We start from the raw sequence: 20,632 nt of genomic DNA, 5'->3' as shown, positions 1-20,632 counted from the left end.
CCCCGCCCCGCCGCTTCCATTCATTGGATTTCATTTCTTGCAGTCATGGAGGCTCAGCATCACATGTGGGTGCCATCTAGGGTAGTCTGCATGCAAATGAAGCCTGCCTAGGAACACCCACTCCAGACTGACATCCACCCATCAAGGCATTTTGATATTTGCATAACTCCTCCCAAGAGCCAGCCCACTGCTTGCATCAGAGCTGAGGGCTCTTGAGGGGAATACTGAGGCTGGGTGCTATGATGTTTTCAGGAAGCTATGTACAGCACCCTGCTGGTCCCTCCCACCAGCCATGGTCTGGCTGCATTGTACAGAAAAGTACAGACACCTAGTAATTACATCACTGGGTCTAAATTAAGGTATGCAATGAAAACGGAAGGTTTATTTAAAGAAATATCCTTTAATTTCCTGTCCTGGAGACACAGCAGGAAAGAAAAGGAGAGCTCTCCAGAGTTAGGGAAATCTTCTTGTAGTCATATGGCAACATATGTCGAATGTCCCCAAGTTTTTTCCCTGTTCCAGTGACATTCTCCCTTTAACAATGGCCACCGGAATGAAGGGGGGAACAGAGGGCTAAATCAACCCAGCAAGAACACAAACCACTGTATGACCTCCCTACTCTAAAACAATGGCTTTACATACACTTTAAAGCCCAACTTTTAGTTTAAACGGCTTAATACAGCAGATTCAACTTCAGCTTTATTATTGAAAGCAGCTCTGACAATCATTTACGTTTGGTCCTTGTATGTATGTATCATCCACAGAAGAACAACGTTTCTATATATTACTCGACTGCTTTGTTTTTCCACAGGTCAGAACGCCATTGTGATCGTCGCTGGGGCCAACCTACTGCTGGATTCCGGAGATTTGGCAAAGGCCTCTGGTGCCATTGGAGGTGCCAAGGTGGTGGTGTGCCAGTTGGAGATAAGTCCACAAATGTCCTTGGAAGCTTTAAAAATGGCGCACAATAGTGGAGGTAAGACATCCAACTTCTCTGTTAGGCCTCGTATACATGCATTCAAAAGGCAAGCACCCAAACTACAGGCCAGAAACTGTATACTATAAGGCCAAAGATTTTTGAACACCTGACCATCCAACTTACATGAGCTTATTAGATATCCCATTCAAAGAACATGGTCCATTCAGCCAAAAGAGCATTTGTGAGGTCAGGTACTGATGTTGGATGAGAAGACCTGGCTCACCATGGGCAATCCAATTCATCCCAAAGGTGTTCAGAAGGGTTGAAGTCAGGGATCTGTGCAGGACAATGAAAAAAATGCTGCAGTTTGTGAGTGTTATTTGGAGAAAGACTTCCCTTTTTCCACCCCATTAAAGTACATGGTTTGAGGACACCTGACCATCACACCTATAGGAGCATGAATGTGGTGTCCCCCATATCCAACCTCGCCAATATCCCAAGTGCCTCATTGCAGTTATAACAGCCTCCACTCTTCTGGGAAAGCCTTCCAGAAGAAATGTGTCTGGGGGAATATGTGCCCATTTGGCCAAAAGAGCATTTGTGAGGTCAGGTACTGATGTTGGCTGAGAAGACTTGGCTCCCAATCAGCATTCCAGTTCATCCCAAAGGTGTTCAGTAGGGTTGAGTGCAGGAAACCTAAGTTCTTCCACACCAAACTGGCCAAACCATGTCTTTATGGAACTGGCTTTCTACATAGGGGCACAGTCATGCTGGTACAGGAAAGGAACTTCCCCAAACCACAAGGTTGAAAGAGCACAGTTGTCTAAAATGTCTTTGTATACTGTAGCATTGGATGAGAAGACCTGGCTCCCAATCGGCATTTCAATTCATCCCAAAGATGTTCAGTAAGGTTGAGGTCCAGGCTTTGTACTGGACACTCAAGTTCCTCATCAAACTGGCCAAACCATGTCTTTATGGAGCTGGCTTTGTGCTCAGGGGAATAGTCATGATGGAACAGGAAAGGAACCTCCCCAAACCACAAGGTTGGAAGAGCACAAATGTTTTTGTATGCTGTAGCATTAACAGTACCCTTCACTGGAATCAGCTGAGTTGTGTCAATCTCAGGACTGGATGGACAAGTAGCAATGACATCATCACTGTTGTACATAAGCTGTGCAGACAGCAGAGTGTGGGAGGGACTGAGCAGGCCCCCACCCACTACATACTATCTGCAGAAAACTACAGGAGGGGCGGATACGAGACCGGTCACCCTGCACAAGGAGAGAGAGCAGCAGTGAGCGGTCTTTATTACAGGAGGGGGCGGAGACAAGACCAGTCACCTTGCAAAAGGAGAGAGCAGGGGTGACCGGTCTTTATTACAGAAGGGGGCGGAGACAAGGCCGGTCATCCTGCACAAGGAGAGAGAGCAGCAGTCAGCGGTCTTTATTACAGGAGGGGGCGGAGACAAGTCCAGTCACCCTGCACAAGGAGAGAGCAGCAGTGAGCGGTCTTTATTACAGGAGGGGGCGGAAACAAGACCAGTCACCCTGCAAAAGGAGAGAGCAGCAGTGACAAGTCTTTATTACAGGAGGGGGCGGAGACAAGACCAGTCACCCTGCAAAAGGAGAGAGCAGCAGTGACAAGTCTTTATTACAGGAGGGGGCGGAGACAAGGCCGGTCATCCTGCACAAGGAGAGAGAGCAGCAGTGACCGGTCTTTATTACAGGAAGCTCCAAGTCTCACACTGGATTACTGCACAGATCTGGAGGAAATACACAAAGCTCACCAAGATTCCAGGAAGAATACACATGACTGTTGTATGAGGATAATAATTGCTTTTCCCAGAGTTCACCTTTAACAATCTACCATTTCACAAAATGACATTTCTCCAGTGGCCCTTTTGGGGCCCTATTTGTGTTTTCATTGTGGGAGTTCTAAGTCCCAGTAATTGAGTCAGGTACCGGCACCAGCTGGGGGCGGAGGGCCTGTGTTAATGACCCCACTGTAGACCCGCAGATCCCCCCATAAAGAGAGCCATGAAACACACCAGGCGTTTGATCTGCTGCCTGCCTTCGGAGCGTGCCAGGAGAGCGCATTCCAAATTTATTATAAAAAAAAACAAGAGGTTGTTTAGAGGAAAACAAGTCCACTTCACAGGGGCTGATTATCCCCAGCTGTCAGGCCCCCATTCTGCAGAGTCGTTATAAGGAGCCACAGGCCACAGAGCTGCTATGGTTGGTTCAGATAAGAAGCTTTTCATTACTGCTGCTGTTTTCAGGCCAAAAACTCACATATTTCGCTGTAAAGAGAAGTAAACTCATATTTGGCTCAAGACTGCCCCCGTCCGCTCTGTAAGATACAGCTCTCCGACAGGCACAACTAGGCACTCTAATATATACGGACATGGGTAAAGCAGAATTTCTATTAACCCTTGCAGTGGGGCTACCCCCCACACTGCAAGGGTTAAGTGCTTGTTTTTGTCTAGGTGCTAAAAAAAAGTTATACTCACCAGATCCTTGGAGCCGGCTTGCTCTTAGACCGATCCCTGGATAATCTCTCCGCCCCCGCCGCAGCGGTCTAAGGATCTTTGAGTCATCACATTCTATAGACAATGTATGGGTCGTGAGGACGACGAGGGACAGGACCGCACCTATGATGAGGCAGTCTGAGGCTGTTGCCTCAGGCGGCATTTCTGTGGGTCCCCTTTCCGGCCAGTGTGTCCCAGGTTGCCATGCACATCTCCCCGCCCAGCTCTTTGCAACTCTGGCCAGCGTCCCACTGGCAACCAGTGATGTCAGTGAGCTGAGCAGTAAGTTAAACTATTTCACTGGCACACACTTGGAAAGTCAAATATCAATATTACATTGATCTATTTATTCAGTGAAGGATGTCACATAATGTCATATAGTGCTAATGTTTTGGATCTTCGCAAGGATCCTTCATCAGAGCGACACAGTGATGAAATCCTTGAACTTACTACTAGTGTTTGCATGGCGCCATCCGTGCGGTCACCAAGAGCACCACAGATGCCCCTTTTTTTTTTGAACTGTAAGACTGTAGGAGTGAATGGCACTTGGAACCTACAGTGAGCTGAGCAGGATGCTGGCCAAAGCTAGATGATACAGAGTCCACCATGTTAGCATGGACCACCAGCATCACCCACTGCCCCACCACCTGACTCAAGTGGTGAAAGGCCAAGGGACACCCCTGCCGAGGGATATTCCATTGCTAGTGCGGAGGGTGAGACAGGCTTCAGGGATTGGAATAGCAGCCAGTCAGCCCTTCAGATCGGGTGAATATAACTTTTTTTTTAAGCACCTAGGCAAGAGGCTGTGATAATGTTCATATGTGATGCTGAGCCATGACTGAATACCTGAAATCCACTGAATGAAAGGGATGAGCCAGGGACAGTCAGGATACGAAGGAAAGAGCTAAGTGACTCTGGATGTCCTCCAGCCTGGAAGTGAGGCGGGCTCTATCTGACTTGCTGCAGCTTCAAATGCACACTGTGAGAAGCTCACCGAGTGGCCGTGAAGGTCCTTGTTCAGGCACTTCCTGTTATAGGTTGACAACTGTATTCAATTTGTGATCTTGTGTTGTCATCTTGTCTCACGGTCCCCAGGTGGAGACTTTAAACAGCCCTGCTGACACACATAATGCAGGTACACTGAAGGATTAGAGGTACATGTTATAGTGCTCTTATTGTGCCCATAACCCCCCAAAAAAACTGGTTAGTTATTTAGTTGAAATGGAACGTCATCCAAAACTTTATTCATTTTGGATAGAGTGGAGAACTCGCTCACTTCCTGTCACGGAGGGAGAACAGTGACAACTTTCACAGGAAAGGGGGATGAGTGGATCGGTTCTGTTTTCCTTCTTTACTTCTTCATTTTCTTCTATTACTTCTAGTGAAGACTATCTTCAACCCGGCACCGGCCATATCGGACCTGGAAGATGAATTCTTCACCCATTCGGACATCTTCTGCTGTAATGAGAGTGAGGTGAGATCGTTGCTCCTTCTTCTACAATAACTTTATTTGCCAGTAAATAAAATAAGCTTGTTGCTTCGACCTGCGTCCGGGATCCACCACACACATGGCTGGTCCTATACAAGGGGGCTTCAGTGTGACCTGAGCCATGGGTTGGTGTATTTACAGAGGGCTGAGGGGATTCATATTATTGGGCTATAAAAGTTATTTTCCTTAGCTTTAAAGGATAACTTATATCTGATCTCCAGAATATTGTCCAAATACAAGAGTCATGTGTGTTCTTCCTGGAATCTTGGTGAGCTTTGTGTATTTCTTCCAGATCTGTGCAGTAATCCAGTGTGAGACTTGGAACTTCCTGTAATAAAGACTGGTCACTGCTACTCTCTCTCTTCTTGTGCAGGGTGACTGGTCTGGTCTCCACCTCCTCTCTTAATAAAGACTGGTTCCTGCTGCTCTCTCTACTTGTGCAGGGTGGCTGGTCTTGTCTCCGCCCCCTCTGTAATAAAGACTGGTTCCTGCTGCTCTCTCTACTTGTGCAGGGTGATTGGTCTTGCCTCCGCCCCCTCTGTAATAAAGACTTGTTCTGCTGCTCTCTCTCCTTGTGCATGGTGACTGATCTTGTCTCTGCCCCCTCCTGTAGTTTTTAGGCAGCCTGTAGTGGGGTACCTCTCACAGCTCTGCTTTCTGTACAGTCTATGTACAGCACATTCATGATGGCACTACTACTATTACAATATCTGGGGTTTGCAAATGCATCTGGTGCACAGAGCATGGATGTATATCCTTTCTGGCTATTAAGATACATATTTAAAGGAACATTTTTTTGTCCAGGAGTTCTGCGTTGAAGGATCATTGAGTTACACTCTCAGCTGCACTCATATACCTCAGGAATCTTCAGCACTTCCAGGCAAAATCATCTTTCCTCTGGCCACTCATGTGCAGTAAAACCCCATAGACTTCTATGTCTCCTGATTGGCTCCTGAATCAGGAAATGGCCTGATAGAATTCTATGGGGTTCTACAGCACAGGTGCATGCAAGTGTCAGGCTATGGCCATCTGAGATAAGTATGCATGTGGGGAAGGGGTAAACGGATAATTGTACCTTCTATGAAACAACATATATCTCTTAGCTCTCTTGACGCTCTTGGCACATTTTGGTCAAAATGACAGGCTCTCTTAATGAAAAAAACCCAACTGGTGATAACTTTACTGAGCTCCCCTCCGTTCCACTAATCCTTTGGAGCCAGGAAGTCCTAACTCTGTTTGAGCTCTGTGTTAGAGCTTACACATGGCCAACACCTTCCTCCTCATCAGGTGATAGTGTTAAGACCTGGCTATTGGCCACTCAGGCCCGAGTACTGCATCCTGGGAGAAGTCACATACTCCCTCATAACTCGAAGCAATGGTAATTTCCTGGGGGCACCAAAGGAATGGCAGGGGTGCATTGCAACTTTGAGTATCCCCCTAGAATTGCAAGGAACAGAATTTTAGTGGATCACCATGATAATAGTTGAATGACACTGTTCCATATTTATTCCCCAGGCGGAGATCTTAACAAAAATTTCGGTGGCCGGCCCCGATGATGCAGGAAGAGCGGGACGTGCACTGCTGGAGCGAGGCTGTCATCTGGTCCTGGTGACTTTAGGAGGGGAAGGATGTGTCATTGTCTCAAAAGATGACCCAACTCCGAAGCACATAGCCACGAATACGGTCACTGCGGTGGACACCACGGTACAAATAATTCATATTTACATACCTAAGGTTGCCTGCAGATGCTAGATGGATTTGAGTCCATGGATACCAAGAAACGATTGCTCTAAATAATCATTATACATATGTGCTAGTTCTCAGCACATGAACTGGGTTTATTCTAATGGTGGGGGAGTGCTGCCAATGCTATTGATTCTTCCCCCGGTTAGAATCAGGCATTGGGCAAGGCCTACTAACATATTAATTTTTCCTGCTCCACCTATAAATGGACACATTGGGCAACCATCTAAAGTCTGTAGGCACCTTTAGGTCTAACTGGTGAAGTATTTCTGATATCTTGTACTCAGATTGCCTATTCCTAATCAGCGGTGGAGAGAGGTAAATAGACCTCCTGAGGACACCTTAAAGCAGAACTCGAGAATTTGTTTTTTTTAATCTGCAGTGTACAAAACAGGTTAAGTCTGATGAGGTGTATGGCACTTTAAGGAATGCTGTGGTATCTTTAGTATTTACACTGTCATTCATCCCAGGAAGTCTAGCTTTTGCAATACTTCAGTCTCTGCAAAATTAGATCTGTGTCTTATACACTGAAGCCACACTGTCATTTTCCACTCCTCCTTTCCCATTGCCCATTTAATAGAATGCCTTTCATTATGTAAACCATACACAGAATACAAAATGTTCTGTGAATTGGCAATGGGGGACACACACAAAATACATTGCGGCTTCCACTGTATGAGAGCCGCAGCCCCCATAGCCACAGTGGGCTTGCAGTACAGCTAGAGCTATACTCCCTGGTATAAATACATTGGTAAATATTAAAGATGCTGCGGCATTCCTTAAAATGCCATATACCTCATCAGACTTGTCTTGAGATCTTCTTCAACCAGAGCTTTGTATGTAACAATTAACCAGATTCTAGCTGTTATTTCAGTGCAGTTTAGACAAAGAAAGAAAGAATCTGATTGGCCACCACTGACAGAAATAACCTCAGCTCTCCTCCATTAATTTAGGAGTAATGTTCATTGTGTGTCACCATAGAGATTATTATTATTATTATTACACAGGCTTTATATAGCGCCAACAGTTTGCGCAGCGCTTTACAATATAAGGAAGACATTACAATCACAATACAATTCAAGACAAGATGGTAAGGAGGGCCCTGCCCCTGAGGGCTTACAATCTAAGAGATCGGTTTCTGAGCAGCAGTATGCCAACACACAATAGAGCTCAGTCAAAGGATACCTGTCAGTATAAAAATCCAAGTGGATGGACTATAAGACTAACAGGGTTACTCACAGAAGGGTGAAGAGTTTGGAGAAGGCAGGAGAAGGGAGCAATCTAGACCAAAATAGCCGATTCAGCTCACTTTCCAGCTATGTTGTCCTAGATCAGGGGTGCCCACAATTTTTTTGTGTTGGGATCTACTTTTCAAATGATGATCTACATGAGATCTACCAACGGAAAAAAAACCCTCTCTCGCTCTCCTGGCTGTCTCTCCTCGCTCGTGGGGCCGCCATTCACACCCTGCGTGATCTACCAGCATCAGCTTTGAGAGCTACTGGTAGATCACCATCTACCTAATGGGCACCCCTGTGCTAGATTGTTCACTTCCTCTGCCTTCTCCAAACTCTTCACCCTTCTGTGAATAACCCTGTAAAAGTGTTTTCTATACTCCACTATCCCCAGCACTAGTTTAATGTCCACTCAGCTGTAAAACCTTCAAGCATTGTGTTCTTAAAGGATTTGTACACCCTTACCATGAACTTTTCTTATTTATTCCCTTTTGGTCTGTTAACGAAGAACTCCAGGGAAAATTATCATTAACTCTTGCAGTGGGGCTATCCCATGCACTGCAAGGGTTAAGTGCTCGTTTGTGTCTAGGGAGGTAAATCAATACATTTGCTCACCTGATCCTCTGTGCCGGCTTGCTCTTAGCTGGCCATACACCTATAGATGATCTGCAGATTTTCTGTGGTCAGATGGAAAAAGTGCAACAGATTCCTCCATCTACGCTAAACTGTGTGGACGGAGGAATCTCCACCTGGGCCAAGCTTCAGTATCTTGCTAGTCGACCCCGCTGGCTCTCAAAATACCTGAACAATCTGATTGGATGCCGGCATTGTTCAGGTAGCTTGGCCCAGCGGGAGATTCCTCCATCCACACAGTGAAGTGTAGATGGAGGAATCTGTTGCACCTTTTCCATCTGACCATAGAAAATCTGCAGATAATTGTAAGGTGTATGGCCAGCTTTAGACCGGTCACTGGAGCCTCTCACCACCTCCGGGGCAGCGGTCTAAGGTCCCCTAAATCATCACGTTTCATCGCTGCAGCGCAGGGGGAGACAGGCTGGAAGGAGTGCTGCGACAGCCGCTCGGCTCTGAGGATCGAGTGAGTATAACATTTTCAGCCCTAGACCAAAATGAGCAGTTTACCCTTGCAGTGCAGAGGTAGCCCCACTGCTGCAAGGGTTCATAAGATTTTTCCCTGGAGTTCTGCTTTTAATATGCCCTTGGCAGTGTTTTCTTATATCTGTTTCTGCAGACAGAAACCTGTTGATCCTACCAAAAAAATGTAATGAGCTGATAACTTCCTGTGCTTCCTGCCTGCGCTACATTGCTGTCAGTTACATTGTTTCCAGCTATCTCTGAGAACCCAAAAATACCTCCCCCTGTATTATGGAGATGAGGAGAGGAGAAGGTTTTGTGGTAGTCCTTTCCTAGGTTGACAAGGCACTCAAACACTGTGGGGGTTATTCACTAATGAGCCGAAGGATCCATCCGTAGCTTCGGCTGATCCTTCGGCTAGCTTTGGTTGCGGGAGCCCTTTGATTCAGTCGAACCGAAGGGCTGCTGTACGGGCTATTCACAATAGTCCGTACAGCATCCGAAGGCAGCCGAGCCGAAGGCATTTGCTTGGGCTCGACTGAGCCGAAGTGTCAGCCGAATCGGGGCGAACGGTCAGCTGATGGCCGGCCTTTCACACCGCAAATGACAGCTGGATGATCTCACGGCTGGCTCCGCCCAGTTAGAGCTAGCTGTCACTGCTAGCTCCGACCAATTGTTTTTTTTTTAAATTATTATTATTTTTTTAATCCTTTAATTTTTCTATTTATTTACATTTTAAAATTATTTTTCCAACTGTACACATGAAAACATGGGGAAAGAAGAGGAAGATCAAAATAAGAGACATCATTTGAGGTAAGTGCTAACATACTGTACATGGGGGGGAGGGGAAAAAAATGTAGGCTTTAATGTCACTTTAAGTATTCTCACTGATTTTCTATTCTGCTCGGTACCACGGAGGTACCGAGCAGAATAGCCGAGCCGAATGCCGCTCGGTGGTAATCAGCTATTCATTCACTGCCGTTAGGCCCCTATGAGAATAGGGGCGAATGGCAGCGAGTGAGCTGCCGGAGCTACGGCTCAGCCGATCCAGATGTTGGACCGGCTGAGTCGAAGTCCTTCTGCACTTTGGTCCAGCCGCACATGCAGACCTAAGTGCAGGTGAAGGAAGCCGATGTATGGCTGAAATCAGCCGTACTGAGCTGTAGTGAATAGCCCAACGTCGTTCGGTTCACTTCACTTCAGCTCGATTAGTGCACCCAGTAGCCAGATACTATTTGATCTTTGCTTAGACTTTAGTTCAGATGAAGGGTTAAATCTATTATGCCATGTTAAGTAACACCTCCAAGTATTTATTACTAGTTTTATTGCTTATTAAGACAGCACCATCTTTGTTCTGGCATCACCCAGGGTCAGCATCTACTCCGTGGACTGAGGTGCCGGCTCAGAGATGACACAATCCTGTAAATCCTGGTGTCTGTGTAGTTCTTGGCGTTGTTACAAATGCCTGACACAGATCAGCCATTGCTGCAGCCTCTCACCTTGTGACTTGTTACAATGTTGTAGTCTGATCACTGGGGGAGGGGAGACTGAAGAAATGCTTCCTCCTGCCTGCAGCAGACTGATGGCATCATCTCAGCCTAGGCCAAGTCACTGGACTGAAGCTCAAGGACATTTTTGTTCTGTTCTGTTGCTGTATATTGTGACTTGTCAGCAATGTATTAATAGAGACTTGTAAAGTTGCTGAGGGATCCACTTTAAGCACAAAGAGTAGTTCAGGTCATGCAGCAGAATCAGCGCCATTTGCGTGCTGTACATGCCCCCTGCTGCAGCCAGTGATTGTACACTCCGTGATTTAAAAAATCCACTGAAAGCATGTGAAGTTCCTCTCCAACCTGTAATTATCAGCAACGCTCCGTCCCGCGCTCCATAAAGACCAGCTAAAAATACAGCTCGCTGACAGAATCGCTCCATTTACTGGAATTAGCAACAAAGCGGGGGTCAGCCGCAGGCAGGCCCGCCTAATACGCTTTCAGGGCAGATACTTCGGCTTTGTGTTTCATTTATTTCGCTCTCTGCTGATGTACATGACTAATACAAAGCTCATTAAAGCGGCTCCAATAAAGGGTTTGCGCGGAGATTCCTTTATTTTTAGAAAAGTGAGGAGAGAGAAAGCAATCCCGAAGCCCTTACATGGGAATCAGAACAAAATAGACAGTCAGGAGTGCAAATGTTATAAAGTGACACTAAACTCCGGAGTTTAATCCTAGAAATGTATTCAGGTACCTTCATTATTACCAACAATGTATCTTATTTGTGTATCACTCGGCTGTAGATCCTCCAATCATCTCTGAATTGGTGCTGACACTGTCCTTCCTTCTGGAGGGGGGCTACTTTCGTTTCCCATGGTGCCTGTGTGTATTGTAGAGTAGTCACCACTCCAAGCTTGCTCCCGTGATGGACTAGAATCTCATGTTTAGTTTACTAATTTAGTCCATCACAGGAGCGAGCTTGGAGCGGTGACTACTTTACAACACACACAGGGACCATGGGGAACAAAAGTAGCCACCCTCCAGAAGGAAGGACAGTGTCAGCACCAATTCAGAGATGATATACACATCACAAATGCACTGAAATCTCAACCAGCATTCAGCACTGACCGCTGGACTACACCAGGGACATGCGGTCAGGGGTGGCCGAGCCTCACCTAGAATTATGGAGGAAAAAGCTGTCGGCTTCAAGTCCGAAGCTGACAGCTTTTTCTCCATTCAGATCGGCTTCTATCAAGTTACACAGCAGGGAAATCCTCTCCGCTGTGTAACCTGTCATGGACGGAGCGCTGACTGTTAATTACAGGCGGCGCTGCATCCGGCTTTTGACAGCTAAGTTAGGTTACACAGCAGCGGGCTGCCCAATGCCTGTGTAACCTAACATAGTGAGGCCAGAGCTGCAACAGACTTTACTCTATGTTAGAGGCTTGAGCTCTGTGGATAGTTTGGACCAATGGCAAAGCGCCATTGATCCAAGCTGTCCAATCAAATAAAATAAATAAAAAACACTGAGGACATCAATCTCCATGCCTCCCCAATGACGAACAAGTGAGGGACAGGGAGGCTCCTTCCTGTCTCCTCCCTTCCTCCTCCCTCCCTACTCCAGTCCACACATTGCTTGGTGACCAAGTTGGGGGGTGGGGCTTTGACGGGATGGGGGCAGAGCTTCGGGAGGCTGGGGGAGCGGCTGGGGGAATGCCTCACCCAGCACGGAAGGTACCGCACGTCACTGGATTACAGAACTCTACCCCTCTCTGTCCCTTTCCACATGCGTACATTGATTTATCTTCCAGCGAAAGAATGCTGCTGCCTTGACCTCCAAGACTGTGCCTGAAATCTCAACCAGCGTTGTCAGGCCAAACAGGAACTTAGGATTTCTCACTGGATTTCTGGCAGAATGAGTATTTTTATCTACTTGCAGCATTTGTAAAAGGATAAAGCATGGAGGAATTTTCATGCATTGCAGATATATATATATACACACTATATTACCAAAAGTATTGGGACGACCCTCCAAATCATTGGATTCAAGTATTCCGTGAGATTTTCTTGTTACTCATTAAAGTTCATGTGCGTGCAAAGGCCGGCGTCCCAATACTTCTGGTAAGATAGTGTATGTATATATATATATATATATATTGTGTGTGTGTGTGTGTGTATATAAAAAATGTTTTGTTGCTCAGACATACACTTGAATGATCCTGTACCCCGCATACATTTCACATTTGTATAGAGGAGGGATGAGACCTGTCGCCCTGGGCACATTTTTACACAGCCCCAGATGTGAGATGTTTGTGGTTTACAGAACGCAGAGCGAAGACTTCTCCCTGAAACAGCAGAGAAAGTGAGCAGACAATTAATCATAGATGAACTCTGCAACCATGGTGAGCCGTGTCCAGACCAGCCACTTCTGCTCCTCCTTTTGTTTGCTCCAATCTTGTGGTTTAACCGTTACGGCATCACCACCCCGGGGCCCGGTGACTCACCCCTTGGTTTGTGTGGATCAGCAAGAAATCGCCTCTGTGGTTTTGCGCGAGTTTTTCGGATTGCTGCGTTTCATAATGCAATCAGTGTAGGTTGAGCAATGCGCACAATGGGGGCTTTTGTTTGATGCCCGGTATCTTTGTAGCTGGGAATGGATGGACACAGATGGTAGGAGACAGGCTGACAGGGAATTATGACCGTGTGAGCTTGTAAATCCCGAGTGTTTGTTATCATCCATCAAACCACAAGATGTCAGCCGCAGGTTCCTGCGCCAATACTAAACTCCAACGCTTTCTAACAGAGTTCTCCAATTACCTCCAAAGCAGCTCATCACTCCCACCTTTGCTTCTGGGGCTCGCTGGTCCGTGATTGAAAGTTTACTCCACTGCTGAGTCCATTTCCTGTCATATCCATACCACAATGATAGACAGAAACATCAATTCCTTATTTCTGTCCCCCTTTCCTGTATCTCTGATAGATTTCCTAGTTTGTTTCCAGTAAGAATCCCCACTTTATGTTGGGGGGGTCTGTCCTTGGCTTTTTGCATCATCAGGTTTTCACCATGTGATTACAGTACAGAATCCTCTCTTGACTCTTAAGGGGTTAAAGTGATATTAAAGCCTCATTTTACTTCCTGTTCCGGTGTAAATATTACATTATGTGATGCCTGTGAAGGTTCTCATTCATCCAGTTCATGGTATATCTGGAAAAAAATCAAATCAAGGCAACTGGACTCACTGTATTTTTCTTGAAGACGTTTTGCTGGTCATCTGACTAGCTTTCTCAATTCAGAATGACTTATACAAAAATTATCTTGTAATAAATATGGTGAATGTTGTTCCAATCCACATAATCTGTTATTCTTAACCAGCCTGGGGTCAGAGACCTAATGGAGGTAAGGTGTTGATTGCATTTGCATGATTGGAGCTAGCAGGTGTTATTAAAAGAGAACTATGGGGTAACCTTTTTATCCCATATTTCTCTTTAGGGTCACGGGGGGACATATACTAACATCCTCCCTTGACCCAAAGCTCGGTATATAGCAGGCTAGTGCCCGCTATATATTGAGAGCGCCGCAGCCGGGACGGATCCCGACAATACTGTTGAGATCCATCCAGCTGGCTGATTGACAGCGGGCTCTGCCTATCGAGAGGCAGGGCCAGCTGTGCCCCCCCCCTCCCCAGCTGTTCCTCCACTCAGCACTGGAGGATCGGAGAGGGGAGGGGGGAATGCCTGTGAGGTGTTCTCCCTCTCCCCCCCCCTCCCCCCCAGAGAGAGGTTTTAAAACAACATTGTATGTGGCAGACACTATTGTCTGGTAGCTCCAATCATCCAAATGAACCTCGTGGAGATAAGATAAGGTATTGATTGCATTTGCCTGATTGGAGCTAGCAGACAATAGTGTCCACCACATACAATGCTGTTGTAACACCTCTCTCTGTGCGGGTTAATAACACCTGCTAGCTCCAATCATGCAAATTCAATCAACCCCTTACCTCCATGGGGTCTCTGACCCCATGCTGGTTATGATTAACAGATTTTGTTAATTGGAACAACATTCACTATATGTATTCCCAGAGTATTATTGTTCAAGTCATACTGAATTGAGAAAGCTGGTCACTAAGATGGCCACCGGCAGGCGTCAATTAGATGACCGGCACATGCGCAATGACGTCACGGCGGGGTATCACTCGGTCTCCACTCTGAGTGACACCCGGCCTCGGGACACCCCTGTAAAAAAATATATATAACCCCTTTTTAACCCTAAAATCTGTAGTTAACATTATTTCTTTTACATTTATTAACACCCTCATTTCCTCACCTTAGATTTTTTTTTCTTTTACTGTTTGTATATAAATGTTATAAATGGAGAGGGCGAATCTCCTCCGGTAAATGGAGAGGGCGAATCTCCTCCGGTAAATGGAGAGGGTGAATCTCCTCTGGTAAATGGAGAGGGCGAATCTCCACGGTAAATGGAGAGGGCGAATCTCCTCCTGTAAATGGAGAGGGCGAATCTCCTCCGGTAAATGGAGAGGGTGAATCTCCTCCGGTAAATGGAGAGGGCGAATCTCCCCGGTAAATGGAGAGGGCGAATCTCCTCTGGTAAATGGATTGGGCGAATCTCCCCGGTAAATGGAGAGGGCGAATCTCCCCGGTAGAGACCCAGACAACAATAAAAAGCTGAAAACAGAAATTCTAACTTTTCTATATTTCCTTCAAAGTTAAAAAAAAAGTATTTGGATAGTTTATCTCTCCGGCATTTACTTTTAAGATGGACTCGCCCTTTATTACAGGAAATAGAAGCGGGCCCAAGTCCAAGATAGGAGGCAGATAAGCAACACTGTGCCAGGGCCGGTGCCAAGGGCTGGGCATCCCTAGAGGCAGAGATTGGTGACTGGCACACCGACGCCGAGACAAAGGCTCATTCTCCTCCAGTCCATGTCCCTACCAGGGAGAGAAGGCCGCTGGGAAGTTGTGACCTGGGCAGTGCGAAGACGGAGTTGGGAAGAATAGAAGTTATGAATGAAGCAGCAGCAGGACGCCCGGCTGAGTAGGTTCTTCTCCCGGGACCACCCAGAAATAATTGCAGCCTTATGGCAGCTCAGTCAGCGTCCTCTGCTGTAGATCCGCTCAGTCAGTACGGCGGGCCGGAGCCCAGCTAGGCGGATTAAATACAAGTACCAGGCCGCACAGGGGAGACGTAGCCTGTGGTCATAGAGCGCGGCCACACACAGCATCCAGCACCGTGTCATTGCATGTCTCTATGACAACCACATCACCAAATAATGCCGATCAGCCTGATAGAGCAGAACTGAGACCAAATGATAAAACTCCAGGTGGATTCCTTCCTTCCTCTTTGTTTCTTTCCTTTTCTTTTGGATTTTTTTACGCTTTCTTACTTTTCTTTTCTTCAAGTTATTCTTTCATTTTTTTTCCATCTTTCTGTTTTTTCTCACTCTTTTCACTCTTTCTTTCCTTCTTTTTCTAATTTTCTTCCATGTTTTCCTTTTAATTTCTTTCCTTTCTCTCTTTCTTCCTTTTTTTCTCATTCTTTTTTCTTCTCTCGCTCTCTTTTTTTCCTCTTTCACTCGTTCCCTCTCTTTCTTTCTTTCCTTCTTTTTCTCAGTTTCTTAAATGTTTTCCTTTTTAATTTCTTTCCTTTCTTTCTTTCTTGTTTTCTTCTTTCCTTCTTTTGTTTCTTTCTTTTTTCTTTCTCTCTCCCCCTCCTCTCTTCTCTCTCTCTCCCTCTCCTCTTCTCTCTAACTCTCCTCCTCTCTCTCTCTCTCCCCTCTTCTCTCTCACTCTCCTTTTCTATATCCCCCCTCTCTCCTCCTCTCTCTCTCTCTCCTCCTCTCTTTCTCTCTCTCCTCCTCTCTCTCCCCTCTTCTCTCTCACTCTCCTTTTCTATATCCCCCCTCTCTCCTCCTCTCTCTCTCTCTCCTCCTCTCTTTCTCTCTCTCCTCCTCTCTCTCCCCTCTTCTCTCTCACTCTCCTTTTCTATATCCCCCCTCTCTCCTCCTCTCTCTCTCTCTCCTCCTCTCTTTCTCTCTCTCCTCCTCTCTCTCCCCTCTTCTCTCTCACTCTCCTTTTCTATATCCCCCCTCTCTCCTCCTCTCTCTCTCTCTCCTCCTCTCTTTCTCTCTCTCCTCCTCTCTCTCCCCTCTTCTCTCTCACTCTCCTTTTCTATATCCCCCCTCTCTCCTCCTCTCTCTCTCTCTCCTCCTCTCTTTCTCTCTCTCCTCCTCTCTCTCCCCTCTTCTCTCTCACTCTCCTTTCTCTATCCCCCCTCTCTCCTCCTCTCTCTCTCCTCCTCTCTCTTTCCTCCTTCTCTCTCTCTCTATCATCCCCAAGCCGGGTGTATCTCTGTGACATTACCCAAAAAGTGATTGCAGCGGATTGGCCGCCAAGAATTTCCACAATGACCCCTAGAAAGTATTGGCTTTTGTTGAGCGAGGATCGGTTCCCGGGGGGTTCCTACACACTGCCAGATTTGCAATCATTGTATACGACAAGCTTAAGGCCGGAGTTGACTGTAAATGTTGGATCTTGGCGTCCATAGTGAGTTAGATCCCAATACTCCCTCATGTTCCATCGATGGCAGAGCACTTCTCTTGTGATGGGAAATCCAAAGCTGTTCAGATTCTGTCCTCCTTCCGGTGTGTCAATGAGCAATGGGTGAGACATCAGCCACAGCTTCCCATAACATGCCAGGGCAGAGGCCGAGCTCCGTACCGGGCCATCCATCGGCCTTCTTTGTACACAGCTGCAGCAGACGGGTGATCACCGGCCAGGCCAGACACCAGAACCAGCTATAAGAAAATGGCTGCCGGTGTTCTAAATACAGCAAATTGATTCATCACATCCGAAGGATTATAACATGGATGGCAATTAGGGGAAACTTGAGGGGCAGCTCTTTCTAAAAATGCTTGTTGCCTGGCTCCCATGCTGATCCAATGGCTTCAGTACTCAGTCACTCTAAGGCCTTGTTCACACAGGCTTCAGACTCTGCGACAGCAGTGTGTACAGCAAGCAATTGCAAAGCATTGGACGAGCTTTAGGTTGCTGTATTAGAGCCGTTCAGCAGTTTTGGAATGTTGCGCTGATTGTGCGGACTATCACTTCAATCATATTCAGCACATCTCTGCAATACATCCGCATTGCTTCTTGTATTATATACAGAAAAATACCGGTTGGATCTACTGGAAATCCAGTGAGCTCCTAACTTCCTGTTTGAGAAACACCTTCTACATCAGGGGTCCTCCAGCTGTGGTGGATATACAAATCACACGAGGCATCGCAAGATTTTCACAGCCTCAGACATGACTCCCGGAGAGAGATGCTTCATGGGATTTGTAGTGTCACCACAGCTGGAGGGCCAGAGTTTGGCTACCCCTGTTCTACATCATTTAGCGCTGTTTTTTAGCCTTAGCTGGCTCCTCCTTTCCCTCTCATCAACATGCAAATGACATTGTTACATAAAACCTTTCTGTTTTCATCACACATCTTATTCTAGACCAAGTGATGTCATCACTGGGACTCTGTGATTATTTATGCAATGCAGGCAGATCATGGCTGGTGGGAGGGGCCAGCAGGGTGCCGTACTTAGCTTTTTGAACACAGCACAGAACCCTACCGCAGTACTCCTCTCAAGAGTGCTCAGCAATGATGCAAGCAGTGGGCTGGCTCTTAGGAGGAGCAGGGCAGTTCGGTCGTGCGGATTTTTCCGTGCTGAACCATCAACAGAAAAAAAAACATTTATTCTTATGGGGCCCATAGGCTCCCTGATTGGCCGGGAAGTCGGCTCCATGCTCCCTCGTCACCGAGTGACGAGGGAGCATGGAGCCGGCTTCCCAGCCAATCAGGAAGCTGGACAGCATGTAATGACTCGCTGCCCGGCTTTCTAAAACCGGAAGTTTGGGTATCAGGATAGACATCGGAGCATTACTCGTACTCACCCAAATACTCGGTATTGGCACCAATAGTAGTATCGGCGCATCCAGGGGGGTCTCTAGTCCGAGTGACACACCGCCGTGTTGTCATCCCGGGTGCGCGGCCATCTGATTGACGCCAGCCGGCGGCCATCTTGGTGATGGACGCTGGCAGAGAGAGGAGGGGGCGTTCACCTGGCGGGATGAGGTATGCTGCCGGGTCCCTTCCTCTCTCCTGACACTGTCGGGCTCTCGGTCCGTGACCGAGTGCCCGACTTTTTAGAGGGTGTGACACCAAAATGACTTTCAGTCACTTTGGTGTCACCCCTGCAATGGTGTCACTCGGGTGGGAGCTGCACCCCCCTTGTGACGCCACTGGGTGCATCCCTAATACAGGTGAGGATATCTGCTTGATTTGAGCCCTCTATACTAAACGAGCACCTAACCCTTGCAGTGTGGGGGAGGGGGGGGGCACCGTAGGGGTGCTTCTTTCTACCTGGAATTCTCCTTTTCTGCTTAGGACAGGTTCTCCTTAAAGGATCGCTCCTCTTCCCGGTGGATAAACCAACCGGGTCCACCATTGCAACCATCAGAAATCCTGCCTAGAGCAGAACATGCAGCCTACATAGAGAGAAAAACACATGTAGAGAGGAATTGGCTGAAAGGGGCTGCAGGAGATCTGCAGCACTGAGATACAGAGAAACAATGAATGAAAGCAAACTTGATGTTATCCTTTTGGGGTTTAGATCGACTTAAAACTTCAAATCATCCTGAGAATGGTTTTATCATGTGGAATCCAACCACAAATTCTTACCATTGCCCTAAGTAGTATCACCAGAGCTCCTTGGATTGCAGGGACTGTGCGCAATGCACATCTTTCCTCCCGGTGACCCCGGATTGTAACGTGATTCTGCTCTATGGGTTCACATTCGCGGACACTGCGCCCCCCCCCTGGTATTTGGCAATTGTTTTCAGACCATGTGGGGTACATCTGGGTGAACGTGTTCTGTATTAATGATCACTTCCCTCCTAACCACAAATGGAGGAGAGTTTTGGGAAAGAATGCGCCTGCCGTTTGGGCTCTTTGAAGTCTTGTTGGGATGGTGAATAGGCCTCTATGGTGGCGGCTGGGGGGATTATGATGTAAGGTGTGTCATGGCCCAGGAATGTTGGGGTTAATAGCTGACCTTTGACTCCTTGGCTGACTCACTCTTCAGTCAGTCAGGAGCTGAGCCGGGTGACGTTGGTTCCCACAGAGGTCTGACCACCTGAGCATCGCCCACCCTCAGCCTTATGGGGGCGCAAGTCAATGGGAGAGAAAGGTGGCGCCCCCTATAGTCCATTCACCCGGATTTACAGAGTATTATCAGCAGATGGAAATACCCCAAATCTTATCTCTAACCACTGAATGTGAAGCCAAAGCCACAGTGCATGCATGGGACGTCTCAACATGTCTTTCTGCTGAGTCTCCTACACGGGCCATTTTTAAAGTCAAGCCGTAGCGTGTTTTCAGCTCCTAGTCATTCTGAGCTTCTATTTTAAAGCTTACCCAAAAGAAATGACTAACTCCATCAGAGTATTATCTAAATTTGCTGGAGTTCCTTCTGATCATCACTGATCACCAATGTTTAATGTTGATGAAAGTCTCAGACCGCTGAGATAAAACAAGCGTTAAGGTGCCCATACACTGTTCGAATTTTGGACGGTTTTTGAGGAACCGGCCACAATTCGTACAGTGTGTGCCGCTGCCGGCGCCCTTTCGATCGGTATCCCTGGATCAGCTGATCAAAGGAACCGGTCGGAAAACCTTGGATGAATCAGAGCCGGCAGCCAATGAGCTGCCCGCTCTGGCCGGGTTTTTTGACGGGCCGGCGGAATCTGCCAGAATACAATGTAAACAGCGGGGATTCCTCTATTGACACGCTGTCAGTGTTGATGGAGGAATCGGGTCAATTGTTTTCATTCAGCCCGCGGGTTGAAGGAAAAAAATAGATCAGTGTATGGCCAGCTTTAAGTTCTGGCAGGATTGGGGACGGTATACACACTGATCAGCCAAACCATAATGACCATTAAGATTAATACATTGATTATCTAATTACAATGGCACCTGGAAATGGGGGGGTATATTACAATGGTACCTGGAAGGGGGGGGGGGTATATATTACAATGGCCCCTGTAAGTGGGGGAGGGGATATATTACAATGAC

General features: G+C 47.0%; 1 protein-coding gene across 1 annotated transcript in view; it reads left to right on the top strand.

Annotated features, from left to right (window-relative positions):
• The window catches only part of RBKS (ribokinase), a 39,657-nt gene that overhangs the window by 15,516 nt on the left and 3,509 nt on the right, over positions 1 to 20,632 (top strand). Inside the window, exons 5-7 of the mRNA XM_018555606.1 lie at positions 812 to 976; positions 4,829 to 4,920; positions 6,451 to 6,639. Of these exons, the coding sequence (XP_018411108.1) occupies positions 812 to 976; positions 4,829 to 4,920; positions 6,451 to 6,639 (446 nt within the window). The remainder of the gene's footprint in view (positions 1 to 811; positions 977 to 4,828; positions 4,921 to 6,450; positions 6,640 to 20,632) is intronic.

Source organism: Nanorana parkeri, unplaced genomic scaffold (genome assembly GCF_000935625.1).
Source record: "Nanorana parkeri isolate BGI_ZX_2015 unplaced genomic scaffold, ASM93562v1 scaffold204, whole genome shotgun sequence".
Lineage (NCBI taxonomy): Eukaryota > Metazoa > Chordata > Amphibia > Anura > Dicroglossidae > Nanorana > Nanorana parkeri.
The sequence above is the reverse complement of the archived record's forward strand: the minus strand, read 5'-3'. Positions and strand labels throughout refer to the sequence as shown.